At 33.3% G+C, this 27,937-nt stretch overlaps 3 protein-coding genes across 6 annotated transcripts; 1 reads left to right on the forward strand and 2 right to left on the reverse strand.

Moving 5' to 3' along the window:
* Window positions 1–1,989: 1,989 nt before the first annotated feature.
* LOC133859912 (CRM-domain containing factor CFM9, mitochondrial) lies at window positions 1,990–7,257 on the forward strand. The gene is made up of 4 exons (XM_062295491.1): window positions 1,990–2,240; window positions 3,062–3,350; window positions 4,384–4,785; window positions 5,723–7,257. Exons 1-4 carry the CDS (start codon window positions 2,167–2,169, stop codon window positions 7,004–7,006), a joined length of 2,049 nt encoding a protein of 682 aa, XP_062151475.1. The 5' UTR covers window positions 1,990–2,166; the 3' UTR covers window positions 7,007–7,257.
* A 3,853-nt stretch (window positions 7,258–11,110) lies between these two features.
* LOC133859914 (uncharacterized) lies at window positions 11,111–13,361 on the reverse strand. 3 transcript variants are annotated; one of them, XM_062295492.1, is made up of 2 exons: window positions 13,197–13,361; window positions 11,111–12,599 (listed from the first exon to the last, which is right to left on the reverse strand). In XM_062295492.1, the coding sequence occupies exon 2, from the start codon at window positions 12,580–12,582 to the stop codon at window positions 11,461–11,463; it is 1,122 nt and encodes a 373-aa protein (XP_062151476.1). In that variant the 5' UTR covers window positions 12,583–12,599; window positions 13,197–13,361; the 3' UTR covers window positions 11,111–11,460. The 3 variants fall into 3 exon arrangements, with proteins under 3 accessions (XP_062151476.1, XP_062151478.1, XP_062151477.1); XM_062295494.1 differs by having other exon boundaries at window positions 11,111–12,576; window positions 13,197–13,360; XM_062295493.1 differs by lacking the exon at window positions 13,197–13,361 and adding an exon at window positions 12,814–12,990 and having other exon boundaries at window positions 11,111–12,576.
* Window positions 13,362–22,780: 9,419 nt separating this feature from the next.
* Window positions 22,781–25,622, reverse strand: LOC133859915 (uncharacterized). 2 transcript variants are annotated; one of them, XM_062295496.1, is made up of 2 exons: window positions 25,224–25,622; window positions 22,781–24,247 (listed from the first exon to the last, which is right to left on the reverse strand). In XM_062295496.1, exons 1-2 carry the CDS (start codon window positions 25,287–25,289, stop codon window positions 23,141–23,143), a joined length of 1,173 nt encoding a protein of 390 aa, XP_062151480.1. In that variant the 5' UTR covers window positions 25,290–25,622; the 3' UTR covers window positions 22,781–23,140. The 2 variants fall into 2 exon arrangements, with proteins under 2 accessions (XP_062151480.1, XP_062151479.1); XM_062295495.1 differs by having other exon boundaries at window positions 22,781–24,250.
* Between the last annotated feature and the right edge of the window lie 2,315 nt (window positions 25,623–27,937).

Below are 27,937 nucleotides of genomic sequence, written 5' to 3' on the forward strand. Positions count from 1 at the left end.
AAATAATTTAATTTGCTATTTTTCTATCGGCGTAAGCTTTGGAGACGACAATTGATTTTATATGATATTTGAGCAAATATCTTTAGTTCAAACCTTGATTTTATAGTTCACTCTCAATTTCAATTATATTTTTAATGTGTTTTGACAGTATTATTAAGTAGAGCATTGACATTAACCAATGTTACCAAACAAATGTTAAGATCCATAAAGGGTCTTAGCCTCTTAGAACTAGGGCTAGGCATAGACTCTGTCAAAGTAAAAGTGGGGTTTCCGGCTTCCATCTCGCTTAACCTAGAGGCATCGAAAAACTTTAATTTTGATTAAATTTTTTATATGTTAGACCTTATTTGTTAAGTGAGAGTTTGAATTTATATGTTAGGAGGAGTATTAAATTATCAATTAAATTATAAAATTTCTCATTTTTTATAATTTTAATATTTAAGACAACGAGTGATTTAATCCGTCTTTGTGAATATCTTGATGCAACCAAAAACATCATTGCCATACTAAATAACGCATTTTGGTTTGTTGGTTGGATTTCGAAGGAAGTGCTTTTGTTGACTCGATCAAAAGAATCTAAAAAAGAATATGACATTAACCAATGCCATGAAACAAATGTTAAGATCCATAGGTTATATAGGCAGTTTGAAATTCTCGTTCCCCCTTTGCCCCTCATTTCTCCCCTGACTTCTGTTATTTGCTTGTCCGCTTTTAGCATGATGTTGAAAAAAAAAAATCAAGGCTGAACATGTTTTACAAGATAGCAAGGGAATTTCAACTTTTCTATTTTACCCATGTGCACAAGCCAAACACGCACCACTAATTTTTTTTCCTGCCAGGGGCAAAATGAGAAAGTTAAAATTTCCTTGCTATCTTGTAAAGCACGCTCAGTCTTGACTTCTTTTCAACGTCTTGCCAAAAGTCTGCTCTCAAGACAGGCACAATACGAAAGTTTGGGGAAAATGAGAGAAAGGGGGAACAAAAATTTCAAACGGGCCCATAGATAGAGGGGCAGGGGCGGTCCTACATTGGGGCTAGGGGGAGCCTGCCCCCCAAGCCCCAAAATTTTTCCCAAAAAAAAAAAATTTTCAAAAAAAAAAAATTTAAAATTAAAATTTTACCCCCTAGTTTTTTAATTTTTTTAGTTTTGCCCCCTCATTTATTTTTTTTTTAATTTGGCCCCTCCATTTTTACAAGCCTGGGTCCACCACTGCAGAGGGGGTCGTAGCCTCAAGGAACTAGGGCTGAGTATAGACTATGTCAAGGTCAATGGAAAGGTTTAAGGATCGGTGATCAAAGTCTTAATGGCACAATTAAGGTAGAATATGAGTGATTTAGGGTTTGCAATGGGAACTAATAAATGCATAGGGGTTCAAAATGACATTGTTTTCCCTTAAAAATAGTAAAATACCACTAAGCACATAACCATGTTATTTTATTAATTATATATTTTTTTTAAAATAAAGTTGGGCAAATCGAAAATTCGTCGAAAAGTGAAATTGATATTCAATGTCACATCTGACTTTCATCGAAAACCAAATATAAAATCCAACCCTGCCATCGAAAGCTAACCCGCACGATGCGAACAGGGTCGGCCCTCAAAATTTTATAGAATGCACAACCCTACCTAGGATAAGGGTGTGATGTTGATAATCGACCTTCCATTTTCCTATTATGCCTATAGTTTCAATACCATAACCAATGACACAAATAATATTTATAATTGTAATTTAACAGATTGTTTCAATTATTTTAACGATAAATCATATTCAAAAATAGACAAATTGTTTTTGTTACGTTAACAACAACAAAAATAGACCGTTGGAATTCCAAATAATTGGTTTTGTGATTCCTCGAACTCATGATGAATTTTGAAAACATTGCTAATCACAAAAAAATAAAAAAAAATAAAAAAAAATAGACCATTTGATTCTCTAACAGCAGACCTGTCGTTTTAGCGTTATGTCATTTTTTGTGTAAATCATTTTGGAAGCAGCACTAAATTGGCAAATAATTTCAAAAAAAAAAACCCCTTTTCCCTTTCCCTAAACCCAAACCTAAAACCCTGAAACCCCCATTTGGGTTCGAAGAGGAACCCATGGAATGAAAGGGCAACCCAGCGAGCAAAGACGTTGGGGCTAACATCGATTTCTTTGATTGACACCGATGTTTGCTCCGAGGACTCTTCGGAGGCATTGCTTGAGGACCCTCTCCTCTCTTCTCCAATCCAATCCCTCCAAGTATCTTCTCTCTCTCTCTCTCTCAATTGAACTCCATTTGTTTGACGAGAAAGTGAAGGAAAGTAAATGAGAAATGAAAATGCACAAGTGGGTTCTTTGGGGTATTCGAGTTTTGGATTTTCGTCTCAACTGTGCCAAATGGGTGTTTTAGGCTAAGCTCATTGAGGGATTTTGGTATTTGGGGTTGCAGTTAATGAACCCTCTTATGATCTTTTTTATTTATTTATTTATTTATTTATTTTTAAGTCTTAGACTGAGCTCGGTGAGGGTTTTCCCATTTGCTTCAATTTGATTTGAAGTGGCACAAATGCGGCCTTTTTTGTTTTCTCCGAATCCCAGCAGCCAAAAGAAGGAAAAAAAAATAAAAAATGAAAGAACTAAGATTTAGTTTGATTCCCCAATATTTTATCCTTTTTTAATTTATCAGATTTTGCATTAAAATTGGAAAACTCTACTTACTTGCTTATATGTTTTCGTTTTATCAGGCCTCAGATAATGAAAAATCTAGAAACCAATAGTTTAATCTCTTTTCATTTGCCAACATTTTCTCAGTAAGCAACGAAAGTCTATTTCTCTCTGTCTCGTTTCTCCGGTTTTTCTTATTTTCTTTGATCTGGTTTTAAATGAGAAGATTAAGCTCAGCTTAGGTGGGATTGAATTTGTGCCCTGAATACTGAAGAATCTATAATTCAATTTCTGAATTCTTTACCTTCACCTAATGATCAAGAAAGCAGATACTTATGGCTTGTCACCTTGTCCAGTATTAATACTTCTGGTTTTTGCACAAGCTTCAGTCTGATTCAAATTTTGTTTATATTCAGGAATCTCGTGTCTTTAAAAGATGTTTTGCTGAATCCCACCTCAAGCAATGTAATTCAGCCTAGTATTCCAACTGAAGATAGTTTATTATGTTCTTCGCATGCACCGTTGGATCCATTCAAGGTATGGTCGCGTTCTATGTCAACATCGAAAGGGAGGAGCATGCGAAGCAAGGTGGAGAGGCGGATGCAAAGAGAATCTGGTAAAACCCTAAGGGAGAGGCGGAGAGCCCAAAAGTTAAAGAAGAAGCTGATGACTGAGGAGGAGAGACTGATTTACAACCTCAAAAGAGTATGTTATCTACTATCTAGCCCTTATGAACAATTATGAGTTATTGACTGTTAGAATACGTATGCTTTCTGCTAAATTTTGGTTGCAACAATTGGCTTTTGGCTTTCTCTTAATTGGTATACTAGGTTGACCTTCTATTGATCAATGTCATTGTTTACTAGATATTGAGAAGTATTCTGTTGGGATTGCTAGTTAGAATTTTTGTAGGATATATGAAGTAAAGGAAGTAAAGGATACAAATGCTTGGGAAGCTTGTAATGAGCGACCTAGATATGAAGTGGCATTGTATCTACATCATATCAGGGATATGCTAGCAAACTTACATTAAAACTTTAAAATTCCTTTTAAGGATGAAATTCTCTCAAAATTAGCTCTGACTGTTGGGATCTTGTTGTAGATTAACTGCTGTCATTGCCTTTATGGTATGTTTGGTTGGAGAGAGAGAGGAAAGGAGAGCGGAATGGGTTGGGGGGGAGGGGGGGGTTTCTTCTTCCACCTGTTTGGATATCTATCTTTAGACAGGATTTGAATGGATTTAGATGGGTAATATAGCCCCCTCAACAACACCACCCCCCCCCCCCCCCCCCCCCCCCCCCCCCCCCCCATTCCCTCTGGTGGAGGGAATTTGGAGGGAGAGGATATAAAATTGTGTTTTTTTTTTATACGTCCCCTTTTACCTTAACAAATTAACAATATTCTAACAAATTCCAGGCAGAACTCTTATCACTTGTCTCTCTCTTTTGTCAATTCACATAATACCTTATTCCCTTTCATCCCCACTCTTATCCTCTCCCTCCTCCCCTTATTTTCTCTTCTCCCCCAAACTCCCAAACATAGTGTTAAGGTTTTATAACTGTTTAGCAACTTAGCTTGTCTATAAATTACATATGAAACTATTGTTGGACAATGCCTGCCTAGTTCAGGATAGTACTGCAATTTCCAAGTACTTGTTTTCCTGTTTTCTCAGCTTATAACATTCATTGGCTTTTTTCACTCATCAGATTGACAGTCATCTACTATCTAACTAATGCAGGCCAAGAAAAAGGTGGCATTGCTCCTACAAAAGCTCAAGAAATACGAGCTACCAGAGTTGCCATCCCCTCGTCATGACCCTGAGCTGTTGACCCCCGAACAGCTTCAGGCATATAAGAAAATTGGTTTCAAAAATAAAAATTATGTTCCTGTCGGTGTCCGTGGAGTTTTTGGTGGAGTTGTCCAAAATATGCATCTTCACTGGAAGTTTCATCAAACTGTGCAAGTTTGCTGTGACAACTTCCCCAAAGAAAAAATCAAAGAAATGGCAACGATGCTTGCAAGACTAAGTGGTGGTATTGTGATAAACGTTCATAATGTGAAAACAATCATCATGTTTCGTGGCAGAAACTATCGTCAGCCCAAGAATTTGATACCTATCAACACCCTTACGAAGAGAAAGGTGGGTAGACATTCATGATCTATTCTGTAATCTTCTTTCATGTCGTATCTTCTTGTGCTTTGTTTTTGCGCATGAATGTTGCAGAATAAAGAAGACTGGCCTTATAGCCAGTTAGAACCTAGGGCAATGTTTGTTCGCTTTCCTTTTCAGTTTGCACAAGGGGTAGAATTTCAGGCACCTGAACTAAAAAGAACTCAACCCTGGAAAAGTAGTTTTGAAAAGCTAAAGAACTCAAAAAGATGCTGAGTACAGTGCATCAGTGCTGATCACGCGTTAAATGAAAAAGTGAAGGCTCAGATGAGATCTTTTGCTTGACTACTGTTCATAACAATTTTCTGTAGTTATATGTTGCCTTTGTTGCCCCAGTCTGTTAAACTTGAAGCACATTTCCAATGGGGGAAGAGAATGTTAGAATGTTTTCAAAATTAGTATAAGTATATGTATGTTTTTATTTTGTGAAAATTTCACAATGGAAGGCATTTATGATTCCTGAAGGAAGAGAGTCCTCATTTGCCAGTTTTTAACATTGAAACATTACTCACTTCTGCTATCTCTCTCCAAGCCTTCTGTTTTACTTAAATTTTGTGATTATTAGGTTATGTTTTTTGTTGCAGAAATAGAACTCTGATCTTCTCGCCAGAATTAAAAATCTGAGGGTATTCTGGTTTGATTTTGTTTTGTGCAAAACACAATCAAACAACGGGAAATTTTCTGGACTCCCTTGTATCCGGGTGGCGTATTTGCTAGCACACCAATTGAACAGAATTGGTGGGGAGCAAATACCATCTTAAGAAAAGCGATATTTTAATGCACCTTAGGAGCATTTTACTTTTGTTTTAAATTTTGAAGATTATGCATCAACGGAAAATCCAACAAATAATAATAATAAATGGTTTCGTTCTTGCAAAATTATAGAATCACTCATCTTTATGTGCAGGCATTATTCAAGGCAAGATTCGAACAAGCTCTTGAATCTCAGAAGCTAAACATAAAGAAGATAGAACAGCAGCTCCGGCGAAAGGGGGTAAATCCAGAGGATCCAGTTGCCATGGCCAGCATTCAGAAAGTAGCTTCTACTTTCTTTAATGCAATTGACAGGAAGGAAGGAAGTCCCTATGTCTTCCGGGAGGACAAACAGCAAGAAACAGAACCTCCTAAAAACTGGGAAGAGTCCGAACCCCCTGTCGATAGTGACCAAGAGGAGTTAGATAGATTCATAGCTGAGATAGAGGATGCAGCAGATAAAGAATGGGATGCTGAAGAGGCAGCAGAGAAAGAAGAGCTTGGAAAGATGAGGTATTGGAACAGAGAAGAATTTGGCGGAAGGTTCAGAAGATCTGAAACACAGAGAGATGACAACTCTTATGATGATGATGGGGTCAAAGGGGCACGGGGGTGGAAGGATACACGTGGCAAGCAGAGGACTAATGACAGTGATGATGAAGACAATGATATTCCTGATGGTGATGATGAATGGGATTCTAATGACATGAGAGATGCTAGTGATCTTGAGAGTGATGCTGATGATTCTGATAAAGTTCATGACAAGTTCAGGGTGTCTAGAACAAACAGGTGGAGGGAGGATAAGAGTGGCGGGGCAAAAAATAACGACAGTTTCAAGAGAAAACCTGAAGCTAAGTTTAGAAGAAAGGCAACTGAAGAAGATTCTGTTTCTGACTCAGAAAACATGTTGAGTGATCTTGAAAATGCAATGTGGCAATCAGACGCTGAAGAAGAACAAGACTCAGAAGCATTAAAAGCAGTGAGTTATAATTACCGGAGCAGTAGTGATGGGGAAGAGGATTCATATCACAGTAAGGGAGATGAGAAGAATAATTGGGTGAATGAACACGAGAGCGTTGATGATGATTCTGATGAAACTCATAGTAGATACAAGGAATCCAGACTTGCACAGCAGAAGCATAGTAGGAATGGCAGAGCCAATAATGATGAAGTCTTTCGAAGAAAAGCTGAAGCCAACTTTAGAGGGAGGAAGATGGCGGAGGAAGAATCTGGATCAGACGACATTCTTAGCGATTTGGAAAACGCTAAGTGGGAGTCAGATGCTGAGGATGACTCAAGAGCATCGTTGGCTGGGAGATACAGCACTGGTGATGAAGATGAAGAGAATTATCACGAAATGAAGAATGAGAATAATGGGGTGAATGGTAAAAAGAAAAAGACACATAAAGAGATGGATGAGGCTTGGGATAGTGATTAGATCTGTCATTGCTGAGCACTGTCCCTTAGAAACTGTATTGAACAGGGTGACTTAAATTTTCTTTCAATGATCTTAAAAATTCTGAGATTGATATGAACATGCAGTTTATTCTTTTGTTGGGGGGGTTTTGTACTCGGTTTTCTGGTATGAAACTAATGCTGAAAGTGCAGCATTTTGTAAAATTTGCTTCATGAATCATGAGGAGGCCCCGTTGAAAATAATCAATGTATTTTACGCTGCATTTATCTTGACTGACTTTGGATTACACTTAAAGTGCTTTGATATCGTTTTCTAGGGTTGTTTTTTATTTATTTATTTTTTAATTCAATATGGGAAAGAGATTTAAAAGGAAACAAAAATTGAGAGGAGGTGGGCTTTTCAACAAGCCCAAATAAAATTAGAGTACTTGAAATAAGTACAACTAAGTAATTAGAAATTGGTCAAAAAAAAAAATGGTCCAGCAATAAGTACAACTAAGTAATTAGAGAAAGTAAAAAAATTCAGTTATCTTTCTAAAACGTATTTTCTTTTTGAATTAAAGCTACCATGGCTTTTGGTAAGATTATTGTTTGCTTTCTGAAAAAGAAAATAAGAAAATAAGGATAATAGAAGTTGAAGATGCACAAAACTTTCGCTTTTGAAAAGTTTTACATATTTTCCGAGATAATCCATAAAAATAAAAACATTGACAATTTTTAACAATTTGAGGGGATGACATTGTCGAAATTGAAAATTTGAAGAGACATGGTCAATTGAGTATTAATTTAAAGGGGTATATGAACTTTAACCTAAAAGAAACGCCAATATGATATTATGCACATGGTTAAAATTATAAAATAAGTCGAAACAAGTCGTCTTCCTAATAAAATATTTAGAGTAGGTTTCAATTAATTAATTTGGGAAAAAGTCTTACCCACGACCACGAGTCCCAGTTTTTTTTCGTTATGAAACGACACGCATATTGCCTTCGAAGAAGACCAGGGAACAAACAAATCCTCCACAAGCAATTTGCGTCATTTTCACCTTTTGTTGTCGTTCCTCATTCAGATTGGTCCACACGTTAATTAGGTCACGGAAGAGTGAAGATAGATCTTCCCACTCAATCTATGCCATTCTATTTCGGGTCAATTGTGAAGGTGCAACGATGGAGGATGCACCAAGGCAACCACCACATATACCATGGTGTATTCAAGTGTCCAGCAAATAAATGTTACTATTATGGACAAGGTTTCTTTTTTTTTTTTTTTTTCTTTTTTTCAAATTGGATTATATATGCTAGAGGTACAAAATCTTTTATCAAGAAATAGGTACCAAAATAATATGGAGCTTATTCATTGGTACCCATAGCATTTATTTTTATTAGTTGTTTTGATCATCTCTAATGAATAAACTCCACATAATCTTGGTGCCCCTTTCTTGATAAAAGATTTAGTACCCCTAACATTTCTCAACTGAGTTTATGTGAGAATCACATACTTTAAGAACGCTCAGTTTGTATGTTTTCTCTAACTCAGTCTATTAAATTGGAGTAATTCTAGTGGTATATTAATTGTCCATCAAAAAATGAGATGGCTCTTAAAATCACAATTTGATCAATTACACGCCCAATTGTGATTTTAAAAAGCACATCATTTTTTGATAGACACAAGATAAAATTCTAGCATCACTCAAATATATGTTATCAGAATCACTTGCTTTAAAAATAAATTTCAATTTAATAGACTAATAAAAGAAAAACTTCATCCAATTATCATATTTGGTCAACATGCAGCAGAACAACCTGGTGGGTTTGTGACTTCCCAGGTCGAAGTGCTTTTTTATTTTTTGGTGGATCCAATTATTAATACTATTATCAGTTAACACCTTCCCTCAATTTTTCTATACCATCGACTTGTTGAGCATAAGGCCTCGTTTGGATTGCGGAATGTCTATTCCATTAGGAAAAGGAATAATTATTCATGGGAATAGATGAAGGTGGAATGGAATAACTATTCCTATTCTTTTGTTTGGTTATAACAGTGGAATAGAACATTGCATATGTATTCTTTTATTTGGTACAGTGCAATACATTGGTGAATGAAATCATATTATAATCAAATTTTCTAAAATACCCTTATAATACAAATATAATTTATATTCTTGAGGACATTTTTTTTTCTTTATTTAAGAAACATAAACAATCATACTATGACCTTTTTTGTTTTTAATTTCATAGAGTTCATGGCTTTTTTTTTTTTTTTTTTTTCATATACAATTACGCTACAAAATGATTTATAAGAAAAAAAAAAAAAAAACACACACACACACACACATAATCATCATATCACCATCATAAAAAAATAAAAAAATAGATCATCTGCAAACCCCTTTTTATTTTATTCTTTTTTATTTGTTTTCCAGCAACAAACATTCATTCTTTGCTTACAAAGTAAAATGATTTATAAGAGAAAAAAAAAAATAATCATCATAAAAAAATAAATCATCTACAAAGCCCTTTTTATTTTATTATTTTTTATTTGTTTTTCAGTAACAAACATTCGTTTTTTGCTTACAAAGTTTTTCTCAAACCTCCGCAAGGCAATTGGAGTCCCCCCGATATTAAGAGGTACTCGTTTTGCTACATCTAAGTGCATTCTGTAGGCTAAATCATAGGAGGAGGAAAAAAAAAAAAAAAAAAAAAAAAAAAGAAGAAGAAAGACTACCCCACAACAAATTAAGTTGGGTTGAGAAACAGAGAGAGGGGGATGAGAATATAATTGCAGAGATGGAGAAAGATATTGATGGTGCACTTGAGTGATGAATTTTTGAAATCAGAATTAAATTCTTATTTTGTTTGCGAATTTTGAAATTTGACTTTTTAGAAAAAAATTGAATAAAATATAATTTGTTTATAAAAAGTTGAATAAAATATAATTTGTTTTTTAAAAAGTTGAATAAAATATGATTTATTTCTGAAAAAAGTAGAATCAGAATTATATTTTATTGTCAAAATTTCGTATCAAAACACACCATGAGTTGAGAAACAGAGAGAGAGAGAGGGATAAGAGACTTGGGTGTCGAGAAGGTTGGGGTTTTTGGGCAAAAGACGAATTTAATTTATTCCCATAGGAAAGGAATAGGTATTCCACTCAAAAAAGGAGTGGAATACTGAGTGGAATACCTATTTCTCTTCGTAAGGGAATAGCTATTCCGTGGGAATAACTATTCCCTTAAATAATATACAACCAAACAAAAGAATAGCTATTCCGTAGGAATAGCTATTCCTTTCCATGGGTATAATCCGCAAACCAAACGAGGCCGCATAAGATTGTTATTAATCAAGTAAAAGGGTTGGCTAATATATATATATATATTATGAGTAATTTTATTAGTACATTAAGTGTCCATCAAAAGATGAGGTGGCTTTTAAAATTATCATTAGATATGTAATTGATCAAATAATAATTTTGATTAAATGTTGATTTTAAAAGCCACATTATTTTTTAGAATTAGTAATGCTATAAATCACACTTTTATCATATCATTATCTCACCATGTTGATATGACAACGTCAACCAGCTTCTTGATTTTATTTTTTATTTTTATTAACAATAGCTAATTGGCTGACAACATTAATAAAGTGAAATAATAGTGGGATAAATGTGTTTAAGAATAGAAAGAGCTACCTCGTCATGTCAGCATCAATAAGCAAAACAAAGCTATATATGAACCACATAACGTGTTGAAAATCTTCAAAAGAAGCTCCTAGCTAGAATATATATACACACACAAACACTTAAATCTTGTTGACGAGGTTTAATTTAGCGGTATGACCATTTAAATGTAACAAATATAAACAGTCCACCAATTTCCATGGTGGAGGTTCGGTGCAAGCACAAAACACACAAAAGAAAAAAACATAAAGAGGGAAAGATAATTAAGAAGCCAATGATCAAAGGAAGATCTAAAAGAAATATATACTGTAACTTCATGATCTGCTATATATGGAACGGAAAAAGAATAAATCAGCACTATGATCAATGGAAGATCTAAAAGCAATCAGATGGTACAAATCAAGTTAACAGACAACCAAAGTTGTAAGAAGAATATATGAAGAAATTAGTCTAAGAAAGCCAAATTCCCACCAGCACGGAGAGAAGCCTGGGAAATGTCATTCAATTCCTACTCATGCAATATTAATATGGGGATTGTGCCGTACAGGAAAGAAATGGTACATAAGCTTGCCAACACCACAGAGATATACACTGATTCCCCTCAAATTCCAATAACCCAATTAACAAAGTTCTTCCCTTCTCCCTAGAGAGTGACCTACACTGTTACATATATAAGGTATATATACCTGTATCGATCGCTGATTAGCCAAAACCATCAAATGGTCCAAGTGACCCGGTTCAGTGCAATATATGCACAATCTGTATCTCCAATCTCTGAAAAGACACCCCATCTTTCAAGACTCAGCCACTACTTTCTTCTCTTCGGCAGTTACCAGGCAACAGATATTTGTACTTCTCAGCATTATTCAACAAAAATGTTGGAAGATGGACTGCCGAATAAGAATGAGGAATAGTTCCCATCTTTCCAATAATCTCCTTAAATGTGTACTCCTCAGGAATCATGTCAAACAGATCAGCCCCTTTGCATATTACATCCTGAATCCTTTTGTGATTCAGATAATGAGAAAACCGGACCCGATCATAGTGGCTGTAAGCCTTCATCTTGAATACAAAATTGCTGATATAGCGGAAGCAAAAGCTACAATGCCACCCAGCATCTGACAAAATGTCATCAGTCTGTCGGTAATGTGCATATCTAGTCTTTCCAGTCTTGTACCTGTGGACCGAAGCTCTCCAGCTTTTGTTGTCTACATAAAACTCAAACGAATACAAGTAGTTCTTAAGCCTAAGGTGAAGGACAGGCGGAGTACTGTCGTCGCACCACCTCAAGAGATTAATAGTGTGGCCACTTGGAATCTCATCGACATCAGACATTATCAACAAATCATCATCTTCTACGCCAGCAATTCTCAGAAGCTCGTCCAGCGCTAATCTCTGATGCGCCTCTTCAACAAATGGATTCTCGCCTCTCTTAAATCTTCCTCCAATCATTCCATAAGTCAGCCGAGGTTCAATAAACTTGAACCGGTCACGGTTGCCCGCGAAAAGCAATGGTTTAGGCAAGCCTGTGAATGTTGAGTTTGATTCGAGAAGCACAAACTGAGTCACGTATGGATACAATTCATTCCATCGAATTGTAAGGATGTCAAGCTCATTACTGAATAGAACCGCATCATAGACTCGTCTGGGTGATTCACGAATTCCCCACCCGTGAAGTTTGCAAAGAGTCTCCATCGATATGTTCTCGTGATAATAGTGAGGGATGTTGTGGAAAGGCTTTGGAGGTGATTCCCATATTGGTCTCAGGAAATAAGAGATCTTTTGCCCATGCAAGTATACACCAAAGATGCATAATGGGACTATCACAAACCAAAGTATATAGGTCCTCAAATCCACCCCTCGCAAAACACATCGGAGTCTTGACATGCTGATCAGTACTGCTGCACGAGTTCCCTGCTGCATGTGGATTAAAACAAAAACTTGTTTAAATTAATAACATGTTTGCTCATGAATTTCTATAGAATCTTTGAAATGAAATTCCAAAATTTGCATATTTAAAATAACACACAAAATTAAAGTCCCAGAATGCTATCAGAAAATTAACAGTAGAAATACCCAAAGAAAATTCCACACCCCATAACCATTAATTTTCATTTCCCTTCTCATACACATTATCACTAAAAGAATACTTACAGTTACAAATGGGTAAAACGTAGATTGAAGTTCATATTAAAGCAAAATAAATGAATTTCTATCTCTCAAAAATTCAGATGCAAATTTTGAAACGATAATCCAACTATAAGAGCACAAAGCCATCAATCAAAAATTTCTAGAGTTAGAAGGGGCGTGAATAGATATCCCTTTATATATATATATATAGAAAGAGAGAGAGGGATATCGGAGCACATTATAAACTTGAACGAGTCCCAATTTTTCTTAATCGGATATTAATCCAAACAAGAGATACCCATTAGTGAAAAACTCAGAAGCAACCTCTAAAATTAAATTTCTTTTGCTAAAAGAAGAAAAACATGTATAAAATTGAAAAAGAGTAGACTTTTGGAATAGAAAAATACTTCAAGCTAGCACAATTGGAATAGAATTGTAGATTTGTATTGCGGAATTGGACGGTTCACCATATTAGGCGCAATCTAAATTGTGCGGCTCACCGACTTGCAAGGAAAGCTTTATCTTTAAGAGAAACTCATTATTTTCTTGAAAAAATTTCATTTTGTATTGCTAATATTATTGCAGTCGAGCGATATACTTAAGATGTCTATTTAAGGATAATAGAAGTTGAAGAAGGACAAAACTTTCACTTTTGAAAAGTTTTACATATTTTTTGAGATAATCCATCAAAAAAAAAGAAAAAAGGCATATCATTTATTTTGAAATAGAACAGAATAGATAAGCTTAACTCTACTTCGAAATGAAACTCGCAAATACTGATCCAATAAAGTGAACTTGCTTTACCTTCAAAAAAGAAAAAGAAAAAGAAAAAATTGATCTATTCTATGGCCTCTCTTGCTTGCTCACTATCTTATTCTCCATTTTTAAACATAATAATAAATAATAATAATAATAATGGAAAAAAAAAAAAAATAAGTCCATGCCACCTATCCCCTCAAACTTTTCTTTCAAAACAGACAAGATTTTTAATTTTTTTTTTAATTTTCCTTTTAATTTTTAAATTTGGCCTTCCTTAATTTTTATGTATTTATTTATTTTATTTTTTAGCTTTAGTTTCTTTTATTTTTTGAATTTTTAGTATTTTTTTTGAATTTTATTAAAAGTATTTTTGTTATTGAAGAATATTGACAATTTTGATAGCCTGAGAGAGATATTATCTAAATTTAAGTTCGAAAAAATATTGTCAATTATATGATGGTTCGAGAGAGTACTCTAAAATAAACATAAAATAAGTCATTTCCATATTTCAAACGGTCTCCATCCTAATTAGATATTTAGTAGGTTTCAATTAATTAATTTTATGACAATTGTACGGCATGCAGGACCGAAGCAGGAGAGGAGACGGGGAGGTGAAAAAGTCTTACCCACGACCACGAGTCCTTATGATCGAAACATGCAGATAATTGCCTCCGAAGAAGAGCAAGGAACAGATCTTCCACAAGCAATTTGCGTCATTTTCACCTTTAATTGTCATTACTCATTCAGATTGGTCCACACGCTAATTAGGTCATGGAAGAGTGAAGATAGATCTTCCCACTCAAATCTATGCCATTCTATTTATCTTTTTTTTTTTTCTTTTTCTTTTTCTTTTTTATGCCAGCAACATTCTTGACTTGCCCAATCAACCGGGTCAATTGTGAAGGCGCAACTATAAATACCAAGTGAGTTTTTACTTCCAATTCAGGTACCACTTATAAAATAAATAAAAATTTAAGTACTAAATTTAAAAAAGCCTAAAACTTGAGTACGAATAAGGTATTTAACCCTATATATATATATATATATATACACTGTGGAGTATTCAAGGGTCCAGCAAATAAATGATATTATTATATATGGACAAGGGTTTTCTTTTTTCTCAAATTGGGTTTACGTGAGAATTAATACATGCTTTAAGAACGTTCAGTTTATATGTTTTCTTTAACTCAGTTTATTAAATTGACATCTGAACGTGAGAATTACATGCTCTAAAAATGAATAGTTTATTAAACTTATATATGTACATGAGAATTACATATTTAAGAATAGTTTTTATTAAAAATATATATATATATATATGATCAGAATCACTTGCTTTAAAAATAAATTTCAATTTAATAGAGTAATAAGTGAAAAACTCTATCCAATTATCATATTTGGTCAACATGCATCAGAACAACCTGGTGGGTTTGTGACTTCCCAGGTCGAAGTGCTTTTTTTTTTTTTTTTTGGTGGTGGATCCAATTATTAATACTATTATCAGTTTAACACCTTCCCTCAATTTTTCTATACCATCGACTTGTTGAGCCTAATTAAGATTGTTATTAATCAACTAAAAGGGTTGGCTAATAATATATAAGAAAAAGAAACCATATGAAAATGCCTTCACCGGCTGTGACCGGGCTCAGTCTATACACTTTTATTTATATATATATATATATATATATATATAAATTGCACGTCTTGATCGAAAGTATTAAATCAGACACTATAACTCGTCAACAGTTTAGGTAGGAACGCTTGCCACTTGCCCCATGTGGAATTCGAAAGTAGTAGGACCAACCACAGCTTGCCGTGGAAATTAAACTCTCAACTATTAATTGATTTATATCAAAAAAACTATTAATTGATTTAATTAGACCGAGTCAGGAAGAATTATTGATGAAGATTGGACAATTTTTGATGCAATCAAAAATAATTGTTTGTGTTTTTCCAATGACTGTCACTGGAATTAAAGCATGTTTGGGTGCCACTTTTTTTTTTTTTTTTTTTTTTTAATTATATTTATTATTTTGCAAAAACATGTTTTGATTGTTTTTTTTTAATTAAAATTTTACTCAAGTTTTATCCAAATCTTATAAGTATTCACAATTTTGAATGTAATGAAGAATAGTAGAATATAATACAAAAAAAAATTGCACACCCAAACGAGTCCACTGATAAATAACAAAGCTCATGACTAATCTAAACCCTACTAAAGGGCAAAAGCAGATAATATTAGAATATAGTTTGATTGGTCAGAGGTCAATTTAAAATATTAAATTTGATAAATTTTTTCCAACTATAAAAAAAAAACCACCCCATAAAACACATCGACAATCATAACCCTTCAATTCAGCTAACCTTGTAATATAGAAACTTTTTAGTCATCATATGAAAAGCCAAGAAAGTTCCAAGAAGCTACGTTTGGGCAACATTGAATATTCTACTCATATGCATCACAGCATCAGATTCACCAAAGATTTTCTCATCCTTTAACACAAAACAAAACAAAATCAAATGTAATTTTCAAGAAACAGCATGCTGTGATTGGCTGCTTTAGAAGATTTTTTTTTTAACCTATTTGTTCGAGCAAGTGGTCCAGCAATTTAAAATTTATTTGAGCATGCAGGTTTTAATATAAATTGTTTTATATGAATTATCTCACATACGTACAATATACTGAATTGCTAACAATTTGTACCAAAAAAAAAAAAAAAAGAATTTTAGATTAGTAAACAAAATAATAAATACGTGTGTTGAAAATAAAATAGTTAATGGGGGAATCTAATATTATGCTATTCGCTATTCTTAGTCTTTGCGTCGAACGTAGGGCACCGGGATTTGATCATCCACAATAATATTCCACATTGAAATTGGGCGACAGCAATTTTGTGATGGTCACTGAGAGTGAGAGCCATCCCATGACGTCATTGGCACAGAGCCATCACCAGAGAAGAAAGGAGAAGAACTCTTCTCAGCAATCTCATGATGACACCTGTATGTATTGAAAATGAAACTCTTGTATTGTTGACTTCTTAGTTCCTGTTCACCTTTCTCAATTTATTTAATTTTTTTTTTTTTTTTTTTACAAAAAAAAGGCTAAAAAATGAGTCCACCAAGTAAACTAATGTCACAAATTTCTACAATCAGAACCCAAACAATAAACCTCCAAAATGTTTTAAGGCAAAACTTAATCCTAAAAAAATTAATGTAAGTACAAACTTTTATGTCTATTATGTGACTTATTGACTTATTAGATTGCTGCCCGAGTGTATTCCCATTTCACCATTTTTTTTCCTCCTCCTCCCACCTCCCTTTTGCAGGGGGCTAGACCCATGTTTGTTTAGTTTTAGTTTATATATATATATAAAAGGACCCGGTTTTTTTTTTTTTAGATTCTTTGGATTCAGTATCGCATGTTTTGTTAATTTCATTAAAAATACAAGGAGAATCACAGTTTTTAAAAACACGTGTTAATTTAATAGATTGAATTAAACAAATTTCTTAAAAGCCAGTTGAAAGCCGGCCATTCAAACTAAAATTACATCGCATCCCCACCACACTAAATTTTTAGAAGCAAACATAGGCAGATTGGTGGTGCGTGCCGGCAACTCACAATTAAATTGTTGGGTTTTAACCCTACAAATGTCTCCTTTTTAAAATGAATAATGTTATAAACCACATTTTTATCTTATCACTATCTCACCGTGTTAATGCGATAATGTCAACAAGCTTCTATTTTTTTTTTTTTTTTTTTTTTAAACAAGAGCTAATTGGCAACGCCAATAAAATAAAATAATAGTAAAATAAAAGTATTGGAAGAGCATCATCATGTCAGCATCATCATGTCAGCATCATCAAGCAAAACAAGGCTATGGACAACATAACGTGTAGAAAATCTTCAAAAGTTGCTCCTAGAATATATATACAACCTAATCTTTACACAAAACAGACAAAAGAAAAAACATAAAGAGGGAAAGATAAGAAGCCAATGATCAATTGAAGATCTAATAGAAATATATACTGTAACTTCATGATATGCGACGGGTATGGGAAAAGTATAAATCAGCACTATGATCAATGGAAGATTTAAAAACGCACAATTTTAAAAGTTAAACCGTGATTTTATCAAATACTTAACTGCATTTTCAAAGCTATAGTTTTCATTAACTATATTTTAACAATTTGGACAGAAAATTTTTACAAACCCACATATAAAAATGACTTATGTCATTTAAACATGTAAGAAGCACATTTTTTTTTTTTATTAATGCTATTAAAAAAGTATGTTAGAAGTAAATGCTGCTATTAAAACATGTGTTTCTCACATGTGAAGTAATACATGTTAATCTTATATATTATATATTGGTTGCATAATATTTCTTACAAATCAATTTATAAAAAATTTCTATATTAAAAATTTTATTTTTTCAAATCGCACGTCCTAAAAGTTTTGCTTGGAATGCTTGCCCCGTGTGAAATCTGGAAGTAGTCAGCTTGCCGTGAAAAACTCTCAACTATTAAATTATTAATTGATTTAGTGTGAGTCTGGAAGAATTATTGATGATGAATGGAAAATTTATTTGAACACGTGGATTTTATATGGACTATCTCATAATAACAAAATAATAAATACGTGTGTTGAAATTTGAAAATAAAATACTTAGTGTGGGGGAATCTAATATGCTATGTGATATGTCGAACGTGGATTGAAATTGCACGACAGCACATCCCATGATGTTTTTGGAACAGTCTCATCAGCAAAGAACTCTTCTCACCAGTCTCATGATGACACCTGTATTGAACATAAACTCGTGTTCTCATACATGTCCTCTCATTCTTTCTTGAAAAGATAGAGCTTGTTTGGTAACTCATCCAAACAATTTTTATTTTCATTTTACTTCTCTCAAAAATATCAAATCAAAAACATTCTTACTTTTTTACACTTTTTACATCACATCAATAATTTTTTATTATTATTCAACAAAAAAAAAACCCACTACAAAACAAAACTTTTTCACTTTCCTATAAAACATTCTCAAATTTTATATCACATCAATCATTTCTTACTACTATTCAAATAAATATTCCAATTCACAATCACTTACCAAACACACTTTCTCAATTTTTTTTTTTTTTCTTCTAACTTAAACCTACAAAAATTATTCAAAGTTCAATTTTATGCCCATCAAACGAATTTTTTAAAAGCCAGTTGAATTAGGTTTTATTCCTACGAATGTCTCATTTTTAGAATGAGTAAATGTTATAAACCACACTTCATGTTGATGTGACAATGTCAACCAATTTTTGAATTTAATTTTGAATTTTTTTTTTATTTTTAACGAAGGCTAAATTGGCAAAGCCAGTAAAGTAAAATAAAAGGGTACTTTCTAGCGATACTTTTTTCTTTTCTTTTCTTTTCTTTTATGAGTAAAATTAAAAAAAAAAAAAAACAAATAATTAAATGCATTACTCTTTTAAGAATAGTGAAAAATAATTTACTCTTAAATAACCTCAACCAAACAGTTAAACAAATACATAAAGCAATAAAAAGAATTAACACATATATTTGGTTACGAAGTGAAAACTCTTTACACCAAAGAGAAAAACCACTCCTGGACAACCAAACCCAAAAAATCAATTATTAAAAAAAATGATTAATTACAAGAAGTTCGTACTCAAAACCCTTTTACAATAGTCACTATCTTAAATCCTAACAAGCGCATAATTGTTTGCCTCTCTTCCAGACCTGTTTGGAGAGTTCTTCTATCGACTTCCTTAACTGGAACTCATCTCCAGTTAGACTTCAATGATTGAATGATTATAACAAATAACACTCTTAAGAGAAATTGAAACACCCCAGTTCCACGACGACACGTAAGGCATATATTTCTCGAGAAATGATCCTTACACTCATTTCTCACAACAATCCCACAACAAGCTGATGTAGCTTGTAATATTTTATTATTTTTTTGTTTTGTTTTCTTTTCTTTTTGTAAAAAAATAATAAAATATTACCAACCACATCAACTTATTGTGGGATTGTTGTGAGAAATGTGTGTAGGAATCATTTCTCATATTTCTCTATATAACATTTATATAAATATCTGCCAATAAGAATTTTCACAAGTTAACTAGCACATCTATCATCTTTAATATGTTCCATCAATCATCTACGTAATCATCCGAAAATTCTATATTCACCTGATACAATTATAAGACATTTAAGCCCTAGTACTTCAAAATCTTTCAACAAATAGCTCGGATTCACCAGAATACTATCCATAGTAAGAAGTACACTTCTTATATCTTTTCTCTCTTTCTTCTTATTCTCTACACCTCCTTTTCCTATACGTACACAATGAACAATACAATCCTTTTCTTCCATACTAGCTATTGCCTCTTTCTTCTTAGACCTCAATCCTCATTCAACAAAGCAATGAGTCATCAAAGAAACAATCAAATATCATCAAGTAAATCAGCAGCAACCCGCAATTACCAAATCTGATTCCAACCACCCAAGACAGAAATTCAGTTCTACATCCATTGGGTATATCAAAATCATCAAGAACTCACTCCCAATCGGTAACCCAAAATCATCCCCTCCATTTTTCAGCCATCTACAATAATTTCAACCTCTTAACACAGATATCCTTTATATCAAAATCAATGAACCTAAACTCAAACCTCCACACAACTAAATCCAAGGAACCCATAATTAAATCGTAAGTTTAAGATAATAAAAACATTAATATCGTTATTCAGTTGTTCACTCAAAAACCCAAGAGTACCTCAGAACTATGAAACCCATTCCAAATTATTACAAAACACGTCCAAGACAACAACCCCAATTCAGTAACAGTGGCCAGTAATAAAAACAATTAAAACAATGACTCATGCATGAAATGCAACACCATAAACAGTAAAATACAAGATATGCAGAATTGAATATTAAAAAAAATGAAATTCTCCCACTCAATATAAGATCCAATATCTAAAAAAACCGATACAGTAAAAACAAGCCAAAGAAGGAAATGGGCATTTTAAACAAAATCGGACACACTAAACAACCGCCCTGGCACACCCCACACACACACAAAAATTAGAGGCAAAAACAGAATAAATTTTGTCAATGAGCAGAGAACTGATTCCCGTACAACATTTTTACAACAAGTCACAGGGGCCCACCCCATGTGAGAGGGCTGTTGTACACTTGTTGTAAAAGTGATGTATTTCTATTATTTTTCCAATGAGCGCCCCCAAAACACACATGTATTTCAACTAAGAAACCAGTCAAATAGCAAGGTAAAATATCCAAAAATATATATGAGAGGCAAGAAAATATGAGCAAAGGTTTCTCTGCAATAATATGACTAGAAAATTCACTCAACCCATGCTATGCGTGTCGTGTGTGAAAGCTTTCTCAATAAGGAATAAGTTCATAGATAAGGTTAAAAACACTGAATTTTCTAAAAAGAGAAAATTACTGTTTAATTAGCCAAAAGTAAAACCTTATTTTACTAGGGCCTAGCCACCCTCATCTGATACACCACCCCTAAGAAACAACACATTTTTTACTTATCAAAAAAAAAGAAACAACACATTTTCTTTTATTTAGTCCGTTAGTGACCGCCTCTTTCCGCAATGATTTGGTCACTGACTCTTTTTATAGGGACTTTTTTAAGAGCATATTCAGCAGTGGACTTTTTATATCCATATTTACTGAGAATTTATTACTTTCATTCTTAGAGCTATAACCTAAAGAGGATGCTAGAGTTTATGGGCTCTAGGTTCAACTAGCGAGTTGGTCAGTTTGACTAACACACTAAATTTCTCTCAAAAGGATATTCAGAGTAAAAAACCAGAGAGAAAAGAATTTCTTAAGGGAGCTTTGATAGTGCACAAAAGCAATAGCATGAGAAGAACAAACTATCAAGCTTCAGATGCCGCAGAAAAAACAATGCATAAATCAAGTATATGTACTCTCTCAAGTATATGTAAGAATATTCCACAAAGCACAAAGACTGAGATATCAGTAAAAAGACATGATATCTGTTAAGCTGTCAAAGGAAAAAAAATAAACATTCTGCATCTCCCCCTTCTTCTTTTTTTTCTTTATTTATTTATTTATTTTTTAAAAAAAAACAAACAAACTTCACACAAGCAAAACAAAAAAAATGCAAACACAAAAGAAAAAACATAAGAGGGAAAAGATAAGAAGCCAATGATCAATGGAAGATCTAAAAGAAATATATACTGTAACTTCATGATCTGCTATTGTATGGGAAAAGAATAAATCAGCACTATGATCAATGGAAGATCTAAAAGCAATCAGATGGGAAAAAAAAAAAAAAAAAAAATCTGCGTCTCCCCCTTTTTTTTTATTAAAACAAACTTCATACAAACAAAAAAAAAAGAAAAAAAGACAGCACACAGCAAGAAAAAAAAAACATGCTTAGAGAATAAGACTTGAAGAACAATAGAGTCTATTCCTAGCATGTGAAGAAGACATGTTTAGGACATGTAACATAACGTATAACATGTAGAAAATCTTCAAAAGAAGCTCCTAGAATATATAAGGAAAAAAAAAAAACATTCTGCATCTACCCCTTCTTTTTTCTTTTCTTTTTTTAGAAAAAAAAAAACAAACAAACTTACTTCACACAAACAAAACAAAAAAATAAAGACAGCACACAGCAAAAAAAACAAAGAACCTTAGAGAATAAGACTTAAAGAACAATAGATTCTATTTCTAGCATGTGAAGAAGACATGTTTAGGACATGTAACATAACGTATAACATGTAGAAAATCCTCAAAAGAAGCTCCTAGAATATATAAGGAAAAAAAATATATTCTGCATCTTCCCCTTTTTTTTCTTTTTTTTCTTTTTTTAAAAAAAAAAAAAACAAACAAACAAACAAACAAACTTCACACAAACAAAACACAAAACACACAAAAGAAAAAACATAAGAGGTAAAGACAAGAAGCCAATGATCAATGGAAGATCTAAAAGATATATACTGTAACTTCATGATCTGCTATGGTATGGGAAAAGAATAAATCAGCACTATGATCAATGGAAGATCTAAAAGCAATCAGATGGTACAAATCAAGGAGTTACAGACAACCAAAGTTGTAAGAAGATTTTTTTTTTTTTTTTTTTTTTTGATAAGTTATAAGAAGAATATATGAAGAAAGATGAGTGATTGGTGCACACTAATGTGAGCGGGTGTGTAAATGATGTGCAAACATCATTTTTCGGAAAGAAATGGTACATAAGCTTGCCTGCCAACATGACAGAGATATTCCCCTCTGATAACGAGCTTCCTACTTGGCAAATTGGCATTCCTCTCCATGTCGGAAGAAACCCCAACTCCCATAAAAGAGGATATACAGAGTTTCCGCTCAAACTCCAATAACCCAACAAGTTCTTCCCTTCTCTCTAGAGAGTGACCTACACTGTTAGATATATAAGGTATACCTGTATCGCTGATTAGCAAAAACCATCAAATGGTCCTAGTGACCCGGTTCAGTGCAATGCACAATCTGTATCTCCAATCTCTGAAAAGACACCCCATCTTTCAAGACTCAGCCACTACTTTCTTCTCTTTGGCAGTTACCAGGCAACAGATATTTGTACTTCTCAGCATTATTCAACAAAAATGTTGGAAGATGGACTGCCGAATAAGAATGAGGAATAGGTCCCATCTTTCCAATAATCTCCTTAAATGTGTACTCCTCCGGAATCATGTCAAATAGATCAGCCCCTTTGCATATTACATCCTGAATCCTATCGTGATTCAGATAATGAGAAAACCGGACCCGATCATAGTGACTGTAAGCCTTCATCTTGAATACAAAATTGCTGATATAGCGGAAGCAAAAGCTACAATGCCACCCAGCATCTGGCAAAATGTCATTAGTCTGTCGGTAATGTGCATATCTAGTCTTTCCAGTCTTGTACCTGTGGACAGAAGCTCTCCAGCTTTTGTTGTCTACATAAAACTCAAACGAATACAAGTAGTTCTTAAGCCCAAGGTGAAGGATAGGCGGAGTACTGTCGTCGCACCACCTCAAGAGATTAATAGTGTGGCCACTTGGAATCTCATCGACATCAGACATTATCAACAAATCATCATCTTCTACGCCAGCAATTCTCAGAAGCTTGTCCAGCGCTAATCTCTGATGCGCCTCTTCAACAAATGGATTCTCGCCTCTCTTAAATCTTCCTCCAATCATTCCATAAGTCAGCCGAGGTTCAATAAACTTGAACCGGTCACGGTTGCCCGCAAAAATCAATGGTTTAGGCAAGCCTGTGAATGTTGAGTTTGATTCGAGAAGCACAAACTGAGTCACATATGGATACAATTCATTCCATCGAATTGTAAGGATGTCAAGCTCATTACTGAATAGAACCGCATCATAGACTCGTCTAGGCGATTCACGAATTCCCCACCCGTGAAGTTTGCAAAGAGTCTCCATTGATATGTTCTCATGATAATAGTGAGGGATGTTGTGGAAAGGCTTTGGAGGTGATTCCCATATTGGTCTCAGGAAATAAGAGATCTTTTGCCCATGCAAATATCCACCAAAAATGCATAATGGGACTATCACAAACCAAAATATATAGGTCCTCAAATCCACCCCTTGCAAAATACATCGGAGTCTTGACATGCTCAGTGCTGCACGAGTTCCCTGCTGTGGATTAAAACAAAAACTTTCTAAGATACCCGGAATTTATGTATACACCGAAAAAAAAAAAGCACTAAATTAAACTTGTTTAAATAACATGGTACAAAATTCGAAAAAAATCAGGGATATATAACATCAAATATAAACAGCTCATGAATTTATATAGAATCTTTGAAATGAAATTCCAAAATTTGCATATTTAAAATAACACACAAAAGTCACAGAATGCTATCAGAAAATTAACAGGAGAAATACCCAACGAAAAACAGAGAATTTATGTAACTTGGAAGGACCAATCATTCAGACACAAATTCCACACCATAAACATTAATTTTCATTTCCCTTCTCATACACATTATCACTAAAAGAATTCTTACAAAGGGGTAAAACCTAGATTGAAGTTCAAATTAAAGCAAAATACATGAATTTCTATCTCTCAAAAATTCAGATGCAAATTTTGAAACGACAATCCATCTATAAGAGTACAAACCCATCAATCAAAAAATTCTAGAGTTACAAGGGGCGAGAATAGATATCCCTTATATATATATATATATATATAGAAAAGGATATCGGAGCACATTATACACTTGAACGAGTCCGAATTTTTCTTTATCGGATATTAATCCAAACAAGAGATACCCATTACTGAAAAACTCAAAAGCAACCTCTAAAATTAAATTTTCTTTTGCTAAAAGAAAAAAAAAATGTATAAAATTGAAAAAGAGTAGACAATTGGAATAGAAAAATACTTCAAGCAAAAACTCAACAAAAAAAAATAATAACAAATCCCTTTATTCCTTAAAACCAAAAAAGAAAATCGAAACCAAAGATACCCATTGCCAAAAACTAAAAAAAAAAACCTAAAAATTTAGAAAAAAAAAAAAAAAAAAAAAACAGAAAAGTTAACAATTAAAAAAAAAAGTATATAATTACAAAAGGGAGAGCAAAAAGAAAAAAGAAGATGAAAAAGAAGTACCTGGCCGCAAACGTCTTCGCAGATAGCATCAGTCTTCTTATTAGAAGAGTAGTACCCATCTGACATGATGATACTCTGTTTGTTGTATATTAAAGAAGAAACCCAAAGTCCTCTTTCTCAGTGACCAAAATTCAGATCGTCAAGACCCAGATCAACCCCCACCACGAACCAAAGGCCGAAATTTCGAAGCGAAATTAGGCAAAGCAATCCCCCTCAAAACCCAACGATCTTCAGGCTTTGCTCTCTCTCTCTCTCTCTCCCTCTCTGAAAAACTTGTAACGTCAATTATAGCCGTTTGGTGGTTTTTATTTCTCTCCCCGGATAGCTCTTCCAAATATCGAAGGACACAGAACGAGAGAGAATAACTAAACTTTTAAAAAAAAATTGAGAAAAACTATCTAGTTTCTTGTTTTTTTTTTTTTTTTATTTTGATATACCAAGACTCTGTCTCACACCCGTTGGATATTGGAGCGGTAGGGTTGCGCAAAGGAGCGGCGCTTTTGTTTGGGTCGGGTCTATTTTAATGATGTTTTTACTGATCTACCCTTGGTTTGCTTGGTCGCAAAGTTTGAGAACGAAGGGGTGTAATAGTCATTCGAGTTTCGAATTTGCGTACGTGGAACGTGGTTTCGGGGGGCTGTTCCCCACGCGCCGTTTGACCCGGCAAAGACATCCCGTTATTTTGATTGCGCCTTTCTGAGAACCTTTCTGTATCAACCGTAAGGACGTATTAATTATCCCTTTTTTTGTATCATTAATAACCGTTTCGAGGATTGTGATTTGTGAGCCCAAAAGGACACTCTAAGAGCATTCCCAATGATTTATATATTTTTCAATCTAGAATAGCTAATCAAAATTTATTTTATCTAGTTTAGCTAATGAATTTTAAATGCATTATACATCCGATTATCTATTCTTAACTCTATATTATTTTTTTATTATTTTTAATTTTTTTTATTTCATTATAGTATTTTTTTTTCACGTGGGTCCCGCTTTATAACTCCACTACTTTGCACACTTTCTCTTAAATCTCCACTATAAAGGAAGAAAAAAAAAAAAAGAACGTGGAGTGGTGGAGGGAAAAAGGAAAAAAGCAAAGCTAAAAAAGTGGAGATAAAGAATAAAAAAAATAGATAAGTGAATAGTATAACTCTACATGTAGAGTTCCACTATTTATGGAATTAAGAAAAATCTATTATAGAGTTGGAATACATAAGCTGATGGAGTCTCTTTTTAACACTTTTATTATCTATTCTAGCTTAAAGTTACAAATAGATAATCTATTAGGAGTGCTCTAAGGTGGATGGATCTTGGTCCGAGTCATGGATCCTTTTTCTTTTCTTTAAAAATACTTTTTATATTATCTTTTTTATTAAAAAAAAAAAAATCAATAAAAAGATGAAAAAGGCCCTTCTAGTTGGGAACTTGGGACGGGTTGAAGTAGGTAGGAACATCTTTGGCTACTAGCATTTGAGTCATTTTGTTGAAACTGTGGCCCAATCAAAAACTAATTAGGGTTTAATATTCATCCATATTTTGCTAAAATAGGCATTTTCAAACGTTTTGATAGTTTTGGGAGCCGGAGTTGAAGTGTTGACAATTTGTGGAGCTAGTTGCAAAACGGGTGGTAATTTGGGAAACTAAATTGTATTTTTTTTTTTTTTAAGTTTAGTATTTACTCTTTAGACAGTGAGAGAAAGATAAATGTAATATGATTGTTTAAGTTTACTTTTTAATGTTGAAAAAAAAATGTTTAAATATACAGTTCAATCATTTTATGACTTGAACTCTCTTAAACTTATCTCTAACCATTTAACTTCGTTTCATATTCGTGTCGGGTTTGCGTGTTGTGTCAAAAATTGACAGCCCTATCCATATCTTTCTATTTCTATTTCTTTCTTTTTTTTAGCATCCATCCATCTAACATTTTATGGGTAATATAAGTTTCATTAACAAAAATAAAAATACATATAAAGTGATGGGAACCCCAATAAGCTCTTCCGTACCGTTAATAGAGTGCCAAATAAAAATAATAAAAAATTTTAAAAAAGATGGGTATATACAAATTTTGCTTTTTCTTAAGTTTATTTATTATCCACCATAAGTGGAATCTATAAAATTCATATGGTCCTCAAAAAACCATGTGAAAGAATTTTGTTTCTCTTCTTTTGTTTTTTTTTTTTTTTTTCCCCCTTAAAAAAAAAAAAGGTTAAAGGCTTTAAAGACATTAATAAACAGAATACACGTTTAATCCATTTTTTTTTTTTTTTTGGTTAAATTAGCTAATAGGATGTAAGTGATTTTTACCCAAATTTATATTTAGGGTCCGTTTGGGTTTGCGATTTTAAAAAATGCGATTTAAAATAACGATTTAAAATGTGCAATTTGAAAAAAGTGATTTTTAAAAAAGCAATTAAGCGTTTGACAAAATCGCAGTTTAGCCTTTAAAATCGTGAATTTATTTTTAAAATTATGCGTATTCAAAAAAGTATCATCTTACCTGCGATTTGAAAAAGCAGATTTTATGCATTTTCAAATCGCAATTTTTAAAAACGCAGTTCTTAAACGACTTATGTTCTGCGATTTGGTTTAAAATCGCACTTATTGTCTACGAAATGGCAATCCCAAACGCACCCTTAGGATGGTCAAAATAACCTTTAACTAGCCGGATGCATGTGAATACCGTTAATTAAGATAACATATTATCTTCTTCA

This window comes from Alnus glutinosa, chromosome 2 (genome assembly GCF_958979055.1).
Source record: "Alnus glutinosa chromosome 2, dhAlnGlut1.1, whole genome shotgun sequence".
Lineage (NCBI taxonomy): Eukaryota > Viridiplantae > Streptophyta > Magnoliopsida > Fagales > Betulaceae > Alnus > Alnus glutinosa.